Genomic DNA, 15000 nt, shown 5'->3' on the forward strand with positions numbered 1-15000 from the left:
CCCTGTGCTCCTCGGTGGCCTAGGTAGCCACCGCAACACTGTACATAGCTTAAGTTTCAGTGCTGATTAGCTTACTGCATCGCCACTGAATTTCAACACAACATCTTCATTAGCATCTCATTGGTAACCCTGTTACATCTTTATTGTATTCAAGCCTTTCTCACCTTCTCTTTGTCTGCTCAACTTCTGCTGGCTTTCCAATCATTTACTTCATTGCTGGCCAAAATGAACAAATCGTCACGTTTATTTATTTTGGGCAATTTATTCGTGGGTATTGAAGTTCATGTGAGCTGCATTGCGTTCATTACATAGTTTAGCCTACACAGGCTGTGATAGCTGAGTTGACTACTGTTGTTTTGACATGTCAGAGGTGGCTTGTCATGTGACTGTGAGTTAATGTCAGGATAATTGTCTCGTCTGATATTCGTACTTCAGAAATTAAACGAAACTTGAAGAAAAAAATACTGAAGACATGACTTCAGTGACTTCAATGGTAGTTACGGCCTTGTGTGTTGCTGGTTAGCTCATTCCCTGCAGTGTGTGTGTGTGTTACTAGTGCTGGTTAGCTCATTCCCTGTAGTGTGTGTGTGTTAGTAGTGTTGGTTTACTCTTTCCGTGCAGTGTGTGTGTGTGTGTGTGTCACTAGTGTTGTTTTGTTCATTCCCTGCAGTGTGTGTGTGTGTGTGTGTGTGTGTGTGTATACAGCAATAGTGTGATGTGGCAGTAGTGTCTTCCCACACATGCACACATACACACACACACACACACACAGACATGCGTGCACACAAGCATAGATGTACATGCACACACACACACACACACACACACACACACACACACACACACACACACACACACACACACACACACACACACACACACGTCAAACTTCCTCTTCTCTCTCTCTCTCTCTTCAGCTCTGGGCTCATCTGAATGTTCAAAAGACGGACTTGCCCGTGTGTGTGTGAGTGTGAAAGAGAGTGTAGTCGCCAGGATGTGTGTGTTGCTCCCACAGATGAGAGCTTTTACTGGACTTGTTGTCCTACTGGTTACATCGGCTTATGGTAAGTGTGTGTGTGTGTGTGTGTGTGTGTGTGTGTGTGTGTGTGTGTGTGTGTGTGTGTGTGTGTGTGTGTGTGTGTGTGTGTGTGTGTGCGTGTGTGTGTGTGTGCGTGCGTGCATGTACATTAAAATAGGCTAGATTTACAGGTAGTTTTGTAAAAGATATTGCTGTTGGTTATATACTCTACTATTAGTTGGTATTAAAATACTGTTTCTATGACTGTTCTCATTAATGTGGTCATTAAGATTCTATTACTATGACTGTTGGTTCAAAAACAAAAACAAAAATGCCATATCTATGATTATCAAGGTAAGCAGTAAAATAATTGGTGTTCAACAGAAACTCTTGACTGCTTTATATGAAGAACAGGCAATTAGGAAGGCTGAATCTATTTTGGATAACTACACCCATCCTCTACACAGTGAATTTCAGCTTTTGCCCTCTGGCTCCCGTTTTAAATATCCAGTAGCCAGGACAAACAGACACAAGCACTCCTTTATGCCCTCCGCTGTTCAACTGCTTAACTCCACTAAGAAACACAGATAGCCATATGTCAGGCTGTGCATTTATTTATTTATGGACTTATCTTCTATACTGTGCATCTCACTTCCCCAAAGCATTTTTATCTTTTTTTGTGTATTTATTTATTTATTTTTATAATGTCCTGTGGAAGTGTGTTAGTGTATGTGCATATGGAGGTGTATGTGTGTGTGCTACTGCTGCAAAACAATTGCCCAAGCTGGGACAAATAAAGCTACTTGACTTGACTTGACTCTTTATGTGGCTTGTAGAGGAAGCTCACAGTGTTGGTGTCTAAATGAATGTGGTCATTTCTAATGATGTAGCCCTGGCAGTACAGCTCTATACCCCCCACTCTATTTGGGCCCTCACATATTCTCACAGCCATAACCTACTGTACTCACACACACAGGGAGTATAAGCTTATTGTGTTTTGGGCCCTCACATATTCTCACAGCCATAACCTACTCACACATACAGGGAGTATATGCCTACTGTGTTTTTTTTTCATACATTAAATTAGGAATTTACATATTTGAGCCAATCAAAACAATATTCAAACTTCTGTGCTAAAAATATTTCTCTCAAATTGCCACTTATGGCTAATGTAGTCAAAGGAGATAATGAATGTGTGTGTGGTTTAAATGGATTACATGCTCACCGCTGTTCCTTATTGCTACAGTGACACACACTGCAGTCACATTCAGACAGTGACACCCACTGCAGTCACATTCAGGCAGTGACACACACACACTGCAGTCACATTCAGACAGTGACACCCACTGCAGTCACATTCAGACAGTGACACACACTGCAGTCACATTCAGACGATGCAAAACAAAAACATGAAATGAAACTGAGCTGAAATAGACACAAGTCAACAACAACAACTAAAACCTGCTGACATGCTCATTTGCAGTATTTCTTCCTGGTGAATTTAGAAAGTTTATTTCGGTTTATTTCTCTACATATACAATAAGTTGGATGCCACCCATCCACCACAGCTTACAGTAGTGTGCTGTTTCTACCTGATATACAGTGAGATTTCTAACAGTAGTGTGCTGTTTCTACCTGATATACAGTGAGATTTCTAGGGCTAACAGAATTGTAGAACTCTGATATGACTGGGCACTCTGTCACACACACAGGGCAGTTAAACACAAAATAACAAATACTAAATAAATTTGTGATAAATTCATACTGACGTGTTCAAATGATGAGAATGAATGTCCTCTCTTCATGCAGGTCTGGACTCCATGTGTGATGCTACTCAGGATGCTACATGTTATGGGGCTCTGGGAGGACCTGTGTACCTGCAGCTGATGAGGAATGCCAGAGGACGTGAACTGCGCCTCTATTATGGCAGTGCAGCTGCTTTTAGATTCAGAAAATCCAAGTCAGTGTTCTCTTATGAGTTCAACACCCCATCAGTCCTCCAGAGATGGCAGTTTGTTCCTGATAACGGGACCATGATTATCAACCCTGCAGAGAGGAGAGACGCAGGAACATACAGAGTGGAGATCTATGAGTCATCAGGGAAATTAGTGGGAGTTCACACAGTAGAGCTGACCATAGAAGGTAAATCACTTCATCTCTCCTCTGATGTGATAACAGATGTAACATCTCCTGCACTGTAACACAGAGGGGTTTAATGAGGATCTCAAAGGGGTCTATAAGGACACAGTGCAGTGGATGATTAAAAGTAAATATCCTCATCTGCTCTGTTAGACATGAGTAAGTTCAGTAATTAGACTCTAATGGCTGTAAGTAAACTCAGAGAGTGTGAGCTGTCTTCCCCACCAAGCCTCATGTGTGAAACATACAGATACAGGATATGAACTCAGTAGTACGGAGGGGTTTGTCTACATGTTCATGGTTTTTACTTTCATGCCATTTGAATCATCAATCAATCATTTGAGTCATACAAAAATATCTGCACTTTTAACTGAGTGCCTTTTACTCTAGTATCGAGATAAACACATTATTCAATCATTAGTGAGTTGTATTGTTGTTGTGTTTGAGAATAAGCACGCTGTTCAGTTGAATTAACCCTTTCATGCGCAACGTCCACATGCGTGGACAGTAACTTTAACTCTGTTTTCTACTTATTTATCATGTTGATATACACCAATCCACTTCAGGGCAGTTTTAGTAGGTCCTTGGCAATATATTAACAATATGTATCATCTTATATTTGGAATATTGACTGCTTGATGACTAGGGGTGGGAATTGGCAAAAAAAATAAGATTCGATACTATTGCGATATTTGGGCCACAATTCGATAATATTGCGATTCTTAACATATTGCGATACACCAAGTATTGCAATTCGATTTTGCGATATATTGCTATTCATGTCTCTCATATTATTCTAAGTCATTACAAAAAATTAGGAAAATAACACTGTTCAACTTACTTTGCAATGGCATGGTGCATGTCAAGGTCCTTACTATTCACTTCTTGTTGAAAACCAAAATACACCCACCTTTTTCGATGTGAAAGTAGTGTAGAGTGTTGTGTACAACAGGTTGTGATTGTGAAGCCATTTTCATTTATTATTGCTGTTGAATGCACAATGAAGCACCACAACACGTGCCTCCCTTATAAGCGTAATAAGCTAATTTAATGTGATCAGAGTAAACCCTGAGTAAACTCGACTCAAATAAAAGTAAAATGGATAATTAAATTATATAATTAAGTATTGCGATACTTTGAGCTACAAGTATCGATTTAATTGTGTGCACAAAATATTGCGATACTGAACAGAATCGATTTTTTCCCCCACCACTATTGATGACATCATCAATTCAACATGAGTGACAGTAATGGCCATATGCTGAATGCTCCAGGCATATCTGTAAAAAGCTAGTACTCAAGAAGGCAAAATCATGTAAAAAAAAATATTATGCTGTACAGGAGAGTGTGTTGAACAACTCTATGTTTTCAGAAATTAAATCGGATGTAAAATGGAGTTTGTAGACCCTAAAAAGCAACTGTCCACGTATGTGGACGTTGCGCAACAGAGGAGTTAAATGGCCAAAAATTAGATTTTGTAACTAGGACTTTTTTTTTTTTTTTTTTTTCAAATATGATTTTAATTGCTTTAAATTACAAAGAAACAAACATTTGGTAAACATATCTATAAATAATGACCTAATTACATGTGGTAATGCCAAGGTGGTATGGTAATATGGGGGTAATAGAGGGTTGGGTGGGTAGTAGAGGGGTGGGTATGAGAGTACTGGAGGTGTGGGTGGATTAGTAGTAGAGGGGTGGGTAGTATGGATGTAGTAGAGGGGTGGTTGGGTAGTGGTGGTAGTATAGGTGGGTAATATGGGGGTAGTAGAGGGGTGGGTGAGGGTCGGTGAGCAATAATGGGGGTAGTAGAGGGGTTGGGCGGGTAGTATGGAGGTAGTAGAGAGGTGGGTGGGTAGTATGGGGGTAGTAGAGGGCTGGGTGGGTAGTATGGAGGAAGTAGAGGGCCATAGTTTCCACATTTTCTGTCATTACATTTTATCCTTTTTTACCCCTTTGTTGCGCACTGTCCACATACGTGGACAATAACATAACTTCTATATAAAAGCATATTTTAAAAAAATTCCAACTGATTTTCAATATTGGGCTCATATAGAGTACTAAAAGCAATACTAAAAAAATCTAGACACTTTTTTTCATAATGCGTGCATGAAAGGGTTAACTGTACAGTATTACTGGGGAGGTGTAGGGGTAGGGTAATTAAAGAGGCAATGAGGTGCTGTTGCGTCTGTTGTGCTGAGGTGTAGGGTTAGTATTTGTAATTAATTGTACAGTATTACTGGGGAGGTGTAGGGTTAGGGTTGGAGAGAAGGTGGAGAGGGACACTCCTGCTCTCATAACATGTGGTACAGTGGGTACGGGTTGAGAATGCACCTTCTCCCGCGGGACTCCCGAAGAGATCCCGCAGTGCGTCAAGCCGATTTTTTTCGAGGCTAAGGCAATGTACCCAAACAACCACCAGGTGGCAGAAAGTTTCAACTGCATTTAATGATGAAGACCGCATATCCGTCAATAGTCGACTCCTTAATCTCATTGAATCATTAAAATGAAGGTGATGACTGGCGAAATTATTCAAACGACGTTTCAATGAACCATTGTTGAAATGAATGAAAATGGTTATAGAAAATCGCCTACAGCCAGCGTTATAAGAAATATATAAGTAATAGTTAAAGTCTTCTTCCGTATTAAACAGATAGCCTACGGGACGTTCTTTGTTCCGTAGGCTATTTTAAGGAACTACTCAATGCACACACACTGGGTAAACTGGCGCGCTACACACATTAAAATGTCAAATCATATTTATTTCTCTTTGTCGCCATGGTATTGGGGGAAACGCGGAGAGACGAGATGGTCAGTCCTCGTATTTTTTCTTCGCGTTTCGTTATAAGAAATATATAAGTAATAGTTAGTCTTCTTCTGTATTGAACAGATAGCCTACGGGACGCTCTTTGTTCCGTATTTTAAGGAACTACTCAATGCACACACACTGGGTAAACTGGCGCGCTACAAACATTAAAATGTCAAATCATATTTATTTCTCTTTGTCGCCATGGTATTGGGGGAAACGCGGAGAGGCGAGATGGTCAGTCCTCGTATTTTTTCTTCGCGTTTCGTTATATATATAAGTAGGCCTAATAGTTAAAGTCTTCGTATTGAACAGATAGCCTACGGGACGCTCTTTGTTCCGTATTTTAAGGAACTACTCAATGCACACACACTGGGTAAACTGGCGCGCTACAAACATTAAAATGTCAAATCATATTTATTTCTCTTTGTCGCCATGGTATTGGGGGAAACGCGGAGAGGCGAGATGGTCAGTCCTCGTATTTTTTCTTCGCGTTTCGTTATATATATAAGTAGGCCTAATAGTTAAAGTCTTCGTATTGAACAGATAGCCTACGGGACGCTCTTTGTTCCGTATTTTAAGGAACTACTCAATGCACACACACTGGGTAAACTGGCGCGCTACGAACATTAAAATGTCAAATCATATTTATTTCTCTTTGTCGCCATGGTATTGGGGGAAACGCGGAGAGGCGAGATGGTCAGTCCTCGTATCTTTTCTTCGCGTTTCGTTATAAGAAATATATAAGTAATAGTTAAAGTCTTTATCTGTATTGAACAGATAGCCTACGGGGCGCTCTTTGTTCCGTATTTTAAGGACAACAGCATTCAAGTTCCTTCTCAGCACGAAGACGTAACCTTGCTTGCTGTTGGCCCAGAACAACATGCTCGGATTCACCAACAGAGTCGCGGCAACGTTGGTAGATACGGATGCCTGCTCTTCAGAGCCATCACCACAAAGGAGCACTACAGAGCCTGGTGCAAAACCACCAACTGGGATGGATCGAAGGGCAAGCAAGCACTGCCACACAACGTCAAGACCTTTGTGTTGTCAACACTAAGCAGAAAGTTTCCTACGATGGGGAGAAGTGGCCGCAAGGACTGCATCGATAAGATCAACGAATGCCTTCGCAAGCCCCGAAACCCTGGCGATACATTTTCTTTCCTTTAATTCAATAAAACATTGTTTATCTGAAGAACTTTTCCGAGGTTGTCTTGTCTACCAAATCCTAAACTTAAATAGAGTAAACATTTTATCTTATGAAAAAACTCTTAGGGGGAACAGTTAGGCAGCCCTTCCTCCATTATCGTAGTAGGACTATAGGCAATTTATTAGAGGGGTCAAAAAAAACTCATAAAGTAGGCTAGACTAAATGTGTCACTTTAGTGATTGGCTCTTTCAAATGCAAATTAGGTGGATGGGCTTTTGAATGGGCCTGCTGCAGGTGAGAGGACAAATCCTAAGAATTTGCCATTATCATTGCCATATTCTCTTAAAACATAGGCTATATATTTGAAAACGAGTTGATTAAAGGCTTCTAATGGTGTTTCTATAATATGATAAAAGCAGAGATTGAGATGTGTGTTTGGAACAGTTTTTCAAATCCCCCGGGGGTATTTAGACTCCAGGGTGTTAAGCACTCATTCACAACTGTCCCATCGCTAAATGCTCTCTTGTGTTGCGTGATCACACAAGTATACCTGTCGTAGTGTGCTTTTAATTTGATAGGCCTAATTATTATCTCCGCCAAGGATATAGGATGAACAAAGTCTATGGATTTGCTATCCAGTAGCCTAATAATTAGGCTATGTGCCACGTCCGATTTCGCAAGTGGTGTAGTAGGCTACATTTAAAAATCGACAGCCGCCTTTGAGATCCATTTCATGAAGAGCAATTGTCTTGTGCGATCATTCCCCCTCCCCCACACTCGTCTAACCAGTTCACTACATTATAGCCTACCTATATGAGGCACTGAGGACGACACTTCAGCCCGACACTATGTCAATGTAAAAATGTGTGTGAGTGCGCGCTGAGCCACGAATTAACATATTAACTTTTCTTTTCAGCAGACATCGCAAACATAAAAAGAATCTCAAAACAGAAAGTCTTTCATTTCTTTTAATAAATCGATGGATTTTATTTGATGGGTTCCGGAGAGGTTCTTCGAGTGGGCTTCGAACCCCGGTCGCTGGCGTACGATACCTACGCTTCAACCGCTTGCGCCACAGCTGGATGTGAATTTCGACAATTTCGAATATTCGGCATATGTACTTGAAACGCCGATCAAAAGTTCTGACATGTTAAACTAACGTTAGTTATTAATTCACCACATGATAAAATGCTGTCAAATAGCTTGACGCCCAGCAGCCTATGGTAGTCTATGCCTATCTCTGAATCAACATGAACATGCATACGATACATACGTTGCTAGAAACTTATTTTGCGGAGCTAGGCCTGCTAGTCGATGGTTACAATGAATTACCCTCACTGCCCTATCGCATATCTGACCATCCATTGTTACAATGTTACAAAATGCGCGATCTTCTCCATGCATGTGGCCTACGGTTATAAGTAAAGTGACAAGCATAGGCATGTATTAAAGAGATATCTGTTAAATACATTTTATTTTCAGTCGTCAAAAGTGGTGGGGACAAAATCTGTGATAACAAGTGCTGGGTACATGTAGGCTACCCAGCGTCGCCGGTTAAAATGAACATGCCTCCGTTTTAACATAGCCTACACATTTCTAAGTATTCCTAGCATGTAAATGTTGCCAAAATGTCCATCTTGTCCATCTCTTTCGTCTTCGCCTTGACGTTGACAATAATAGCCTATTCACGGAAATGCGGTCTTGTAACCGTAATGAATTCATGAATTAATCTAAGGTTGCCTTTCGAGTATTTCAGGTTGAATTGAAGGCTATTTCCTTCTGATAGGCCTATAGGTTTCTAAAACCATTTTCATTCATTTCAACAATGGTTTATTGAAACGTCGTTTGATTAATTTCGCCAGTCATCACTTTCATTTTAATGATTAAATGAGACGGATATGCGGAGCATTTCTCTCCCTCTCCATTGACCAAAACGTTGCTCTGGCATCTCTGCTGGACTGACTGAGTTATAGGCTACGTCGAGTGAGAGAGCTGTGAGGTAGGCTGTAAACATTCGAAAACTCTGCAACTGCAATCTAACATGCCGAGCGTCATGTCTCTTTTCTCCGCTTGTCACCAGCGCGGTGTCCTCGTGTTTTTCCATGAGCCGAACCTTCATATTATTAGGGCGGTCTATGTTGCCCCCTTGCGGTTGCAGTTTTCCCGATGCTTCGGGAGTCCCGATGTGCGGGAAAGAAAGGAGCATTCTCAACCCGTACCATCTGCTTGATCCACCATGGAGGGGCCAGGGATGGAGAACGTCCAGACTGTGATCTCAGTGTGACTTGTGATCTCAGTCAGTCCTGTGATGTGGGCTAAGAGAGCAGTCTGGGGTAGGAACCCTGGTCTCTGGTGGACACCCTGAAGAAACATGGCCATGTGCAGAACTACATTCTGATCATCACTGTGGTTCCTCCTCTTCTCCAGCTCCCGTGTCTGATGTGGACCTGTCAATCACCTGCTCAGCCTATGGGGAGATGAGGGCGATGTGCTCCTCCAATGGGGACCGTCCTCAGTACAGCTGGTTTCTGGATGGGAGGCCTCTGAATGAAACCTCAACCAATCAGTGCACAGAGAAGCAGGTCAAGACAAACTAAATCTATGTTAGCAATGTTTCTGATAATAATATTGATTATAAACACTAAACAATAAGATACACATCTCCACCTGCAGAAGGACTCTCCTCCCATCTCCACTCCTAGTGGTTCAGCTGGTAGCTGCACAGATCTCCTGGAGGGAACTCAGGGGAATCTCACCTGCTCAGCCAGAAACAACATCAGCAGCACCAGCAAGACCCAACCACTACCCTCCTGCACAAGTAAGGACCACACAATCAGTGTTTGCATCAGTGTGTGTGTGTGTGTGTGTGTGTGTGTGTGAGAGAGAGAGAGTGTGTGTGTGTGTGTGTGTGTGTGTGTGTGTGTGTGTGTGTGTGTGGTTTACTGCCTTCAAATCCAGGTCATTGTTGCATTGTTGTCATCAGATGCTACCTGGCTGGTTTATTGAGCTACAGCACTCCACTCATTACATGAGATAATACTTCTTAGTGATAAGTGTGTATGAGGGTGTGTGTGTGTGTGTGTGTGTGTGTGCGTGTGTGTGTGTGTTCAAGTACACCATTGCTGATCCCTGTCTATAGCTCCATATCGCAGTTGAGTTTTGTGGATGTTTTCAGCCACCACATCACCAACACCACCAAAGACAACAACACCACCTGACCCCACCTCTATCTCCACTGCAGCCAAGACAACCAACAATGGTGAATCCATGGCAACTATTAAAACAACGTCTACTAAGAGCAATAACGCAAATGAGCAACAGGTTGAGGATTATCTCATGTACTGTAAGTTCTATTCATTGACTTCATATGCAGGAGATTCAGGGAGTCTCTCTGTACTACTGCTTATTAAGATGTCTGCTTGTGCGTGTGTGTGTGTGTGCATGTACACATATGTGTGTGTGCGTGTATGTGTGTGCGAGTGTGCATGTGTGTGTGTGTGTAGATAGACAGACAGACAGGATAGATAGATAGATAGATAGATAGATAGATACTGTGGATAGACAGCTAGACATTATACTGCTGCCACTTGACCATGATTTACACACTTCCTTCATTTAACACTTCCCTCCAGTGCTTGCAGTCTTTTAAACTAAATGATCTGATAACAGGCTGCTCAGTAGCACACAAGAGGCACGTCACATGTAATGGACCGACTGCTGTTTATGTATTTTATATCATGTGTGATAATGTTGCTGTCTGCAGGCGGTGTTTCTCCAGTGTTCATCAGTGTGTGTGTGTGTGTGTGTGTGTCTGCAGGCAGTGTTTCTCCAGTGTTCATCAGTGTGTGTGTGTGTGTGTGTGTCTGCAGGCGGTGTTTCTCCAGTGTTCATCAGTGTGTGTGTGTGTGTGTGTGTCTGCAGGCGGTGTTTCTCCAGTGTTCATCAGTGTGTGTGTGTGTGTGTGTGTGTCTGCAGGCGGTATTTCTCCAGTGTTCATCAGTGTGTGTGTGTGTGTGTGTGTGTGTGTGTGTGTGTGTGTGTGTGTGTGTGTGTGTCTGCAGGCGGTGTTTCTCCAGTGTTCATCAGTGTGTGTGTGTGTGTGTGTGTGTGTGTCTGCAGGCGGTGTTTCTCCAGTGTTCATCAGTGTGTGTGTGTGTGTGTGTGTCTGCAGGCGGTGTTTCTCCAGTGTTCATCAGTGTGTGTGTGTGTGTGTGTGTGTGTGTCTGCAGACGGTGTTTCTCCAGTGTTCATCAGTGTGTGTGTGTGTCTGCAGGCGGTGTTTCTCCAGTGTTCATCAGTGTGTGTGTGTGTGTGTGTGTGTGTGTGTGTGTGTGTCTGCAGACGGTGTTTCTCCAGTGTTCATCAGTGTGTGTGTGTGTGTGTGTGTGTGTGTCTGCAGGCGGTGTTTCTCCAGTGTTCATCAGTGTGTGTGTGTGTGTGTGTGTCTGCAGGCGGTGTTTCTCCAGTGTTCATCAGTGTGTGTGTGTGTGTGTGTGTGTGTGTGTCTGCAGGCGGTGTTTCTCCAGGGTTCATCAGTGTGTGTGTGTGTGTGTCTGCAGGTGGTGTTTCTCCAGTGTTCATCAGTGTGTGTGTGTGTGTGTGTGTGTGTGTGTGTGTCTGCAGGCGGTGTTTCTCCAGTGTTCATCAGTGTGTGGTTGGCAGAGATCATCATCCTGACATCACTGCTGGGAGGGTATTACCTCTACATAAGAAACAGGACAACACACACTGCAGGTCAGACATCACACACATCACGCAGAATACACACCTTCATCTTCTCTAGACTAGAAACAACACTCACACACTCCAGTTCAGAATACACACACAATACACACTTTTCTCGTCTACTACCTTTACACCACACGTGATGACACACTCCAGGTGAGCGTACACATGACACATGTTATATTCTGTTCTCTACACACCTGATCAAGAGATCTCCTCCAGGTGAGCGTACGGACCTTCTGGCTGAGAGCCGCTAGACAGTCACTGCACTAATGTGTGTGTTGGTTGTTATTTGTGTTTTTCTCTCTGACAAGTGCAGTCTGCAGTCGGCCTGATGTGTTTGTTGTTTGTTGTTTGTGTGTTGTCTCGTCTCCCTCAGGTGAGCGCAAGGACCAGGAGGGTTAAGGTGTAGGGTTACTGTAGGATTATGGGTAAGGTTAAGGTGTAGGGTTACTGTAGGATTATGGGTAAGGTTAAGGTGTAGGGTTACTGTAGGATTATGGGTAAGGTCAAGTTTTAGGGTTACTGTAGGATTATGGGTAAGGTTAAGGTGTAGGGTTACTGTGGGATTATGGGTAAGGTTAAGGTGTAGGGTTACTGTGGGATTATGGGTAAGGTTAAGGTGTAGGGTTAGGATTATGGGTAAGGTTAAGTTTTAGAGTTACTGTAGGATTATGGGTAAGGTTAAGGTGTAGGGTTACTGTGGGATTATGGGTAAGGTTAAGGTGTAGGGTTACTGTAGGATTATGGGTAAGGTTAAGGTGTAGGGTTACTGTGGGATTATGGGTAAGGTTAAGGTGTAGGGTTAGGATTATGGGTAAGGTTAAGTTTTAGAGTTACTGTAGGATTATGGGTAAGGTTAAGGTGTAGGGTTACTGTGGGATTATGGGTAAGGTTAAGGTGTAGGGTTACTGTAGGATTATGGGTAAGGTTAAGTTTTAGGGTTACTGTAGGATTATGGGTAAGGTTAAGTTTTAGGGTTACTGTAGGATTATGGGTAAGGTTAAGTTTTAGGGTTACTGTGGGATTATGGGTAAGGTTAGGGTTAGGGTTACTGTGGGATTATGGGTAAGGTTACGTTTTAGGGTTACTGTAGGATTATGGGTAAGGTTAAGTTTTAGGGTTACTGTAGGATTATGGGTAAGGTTAAGGTGTAGGGTTACTGTAGGATTATGGGTAAGGTTAAGGTGTAGGGTTACTGTAGGATTATGGGTAAGGTTAACCCTATGAGCCCGACGGACGCAAAGTGCGTCAAAAAACGCACACATTTTCTTTGTTACATTGCTCCGCTATTATTAGTCACAGCGAGATGAAACTTATATTGCAGGAAAGAGCAGAACCGGGGCTTTCCAACGATACTAGACACTTGTCTGTACGATCAAGTATGAAAATAAAATAAAATGATGAAGTTAAATCAAAGTATATCATATTTACAGTCTATATTGCTCTGCGTTCACCGGCGCATCCAGAACTCTCGCTTAAATTACTCGCGGACCACGCATCGCACAGACATGACACGCATATCAAATGAAAGAGGGGAAGCAGAGCTTTGCATTGATACCAAATACATCGATCATTTCGTTTGATAAAATCAGACGAAGTTACAAACAAATAATAATGTCATATATCTTTGGCTACCTTTACTCTCGTTTGATTTCCTCGTGAAATCGCGATCAAAAAGATTTGGCACGCATGTCAGATGAAAGAGGAGAGCTAGAGCTATCCACAGATACCAAATACAACCTTCTAGGCCATAAAACAGACGAAGTGACAGCAAAATAATAACTTCATTTAGCTCCACTTACCTCGTGTTTTTGTGTGGAATAGCCTATGTTCATAATCCAATGTTATCATGTGTTTCTCTATGACAAGTCACGTTCATAACACGGTTTTGAGATCCTAGCACACTCCTATATGGTATCCAATTCAAGACTCAAATTGCATCCAAATTTGTTTGACAAATAAACACGTTTTGCCTTTACTTTGTTCATTGCAATGCAGTAAAACAAATATTATAGAGAATCATCATCTGTGCACGTCATGTGTGCTACCGCAAATAAGTCATGTAAGATCAGCTAGTGTCACAATATGGAGTGCAAAAAGTGCCAAAAAGTCATTTTTTCATCACTAAATAAAAATTGCCATTTATTTCTGGAAGGCACACACCACATATTTCTGTAAATTGCTCAGCCCCAAAGTATACCTCCACCATGGTTCTTATATTGCCGTGTTCAGGACAGTCAGGCCTACATAACCATGTAAGTTTGGTCGAGATGTGAGCTTGCTGTGGTGAGATACACATCAAAATGTAAGAATTTGTATAGTACGCTTTTCAACTTTTTATTATTTAAAAATCTAAATCAAATCAATGCAAGTATTTATACATGATATTGTGGCAGATCTGGATAGCCTAGACTGTGCTGAAAAAAACAATATGTAGCATGTGTGAATGGCACTTACAATGACCAGGATAAATGCTTCTAACTAGAGGTAGTGAAAATGCCCTTAAAACAGCTTAGGGCTCATAGGGTTAAGGTGTAGGGTTAGGATTATGGGTAAGGTTAAGTTTTAGAGTTACTGTAGGATTATGGGTAAGGTTAAGGTGTAGGGTTACTGTGGGATTATGGGTAAGGTTAAGGTGTAGTGTTACTGTAGGATTATGGGTAAGGTTAAGTTTTAGGGTTACTGTAGGATTATGGGTAAGGTTAAGTTTTAGGGTTACTGTGGGATTATGGGTAAGGTTAGGGTTAGGGTTACTGTGGGATTATGGGTAAGGTTACGTTTTAGGGTTACTGTAGGATTATGGGTAAGGTTAAGTTTTAGGGTTACTGTAGGATTATGGGTAAGGTTAAGTTTTAGGGTTACTGTAGGATTATGGGTAAGGTTAAGGTGTAGGGTTAGGATTATGGGTAAGGTTAAGGTGTAGGGTTACTGTAGGATTATGGGTAAGGTTAAGGTGTAGGGTTAGGATTATGGGTAAGGTCAAGTTTTAGAGTTAGGATTATGGGTAAGGTTAAGTTTTAGGGTTACTGTAGGATTATGGGTAAGGTTAAGTTTTAGGGTTAGGTTTTTGGACAAGTTTTAGGGTTAAGTGTTAGGGTTAGGGTTAAGGTTAAGTTTTAGAGTGCTGAAAGTTAGGATTAAGTTTTAGGGTAGGTGCCT

At 41.9% G+C, this 15000-nt stretch overlaps 1 protein-coding gene across 1 annotated transcript; it reads left to right on the top strand.

Annotated features, from left to right (window-relative positions):
• Nucleotides 1–955: 955 nt before the first annotated feature.
• LOC134095983 (uncharacterized) lies at nucleotides 956–12243 on the top strand. Its single transcript, XM_062549714.1, has 7 exons — nucleotides 956–1064; nucleotides 2828–3160; nucleotides 9541–9695; nucleotides 9787–9931; nucleotides 10289–10372; nucleotides 11737–11847; nucleotides 12218–12243. Exons 1-7 carry the CDS (start codon nucleotides 995–997, stop codon nucleotides 12241–12243), a joined length of 924 nt encoding a protein of 307 aa, XP_062405698.1. The 5' UTR covers nucleotides 956–994.
• The last annotated feature ends 2757 nt before the right edge of the window (nucleotides 12244–15000 follow it).

The sequence above is a fragment of the Sardina pilchardus genome, chromosome 11 (assembly GCF_963854185.1).
Source record: "Sardina pilchardus chromosome 11, fSarPil1.1, whole genome shotgun sequence".
Taxonomy (NCBI): Eukaryota; Metazoa; Chordata; class Actinopteri; order Clupeiformes; family Clupeidae; genus Sardina; species Sardina pilchardus.

What these genes read in the sequence shown, in the direction of transcription:
- LOC134095983 (XM_062549714.1), top strand. Translation starts at nt 995, where the DNA reads ATGTGTGTGTTGCTCCCACAGATGAGAGCTTTTACTGGACTTGTTGTC. An exon ending in ACCACTACCCTCCTGCACAA is followed by an intron (nt 9,932 to 10,288) that starts GTAAGGACCACA and finishes GGATGTTTTCAG; the next exon opens with CCACCACATCACCAACACCA. An exon ending in CAGGACAACACACACTGCAG is followed by an intron (nt 11,848 to 12,217) that starts GTCAGACATCAC and finishes CGTCTCCCTCAG; the next exon opens with GTGAGCGCAAGGACCAGGAG.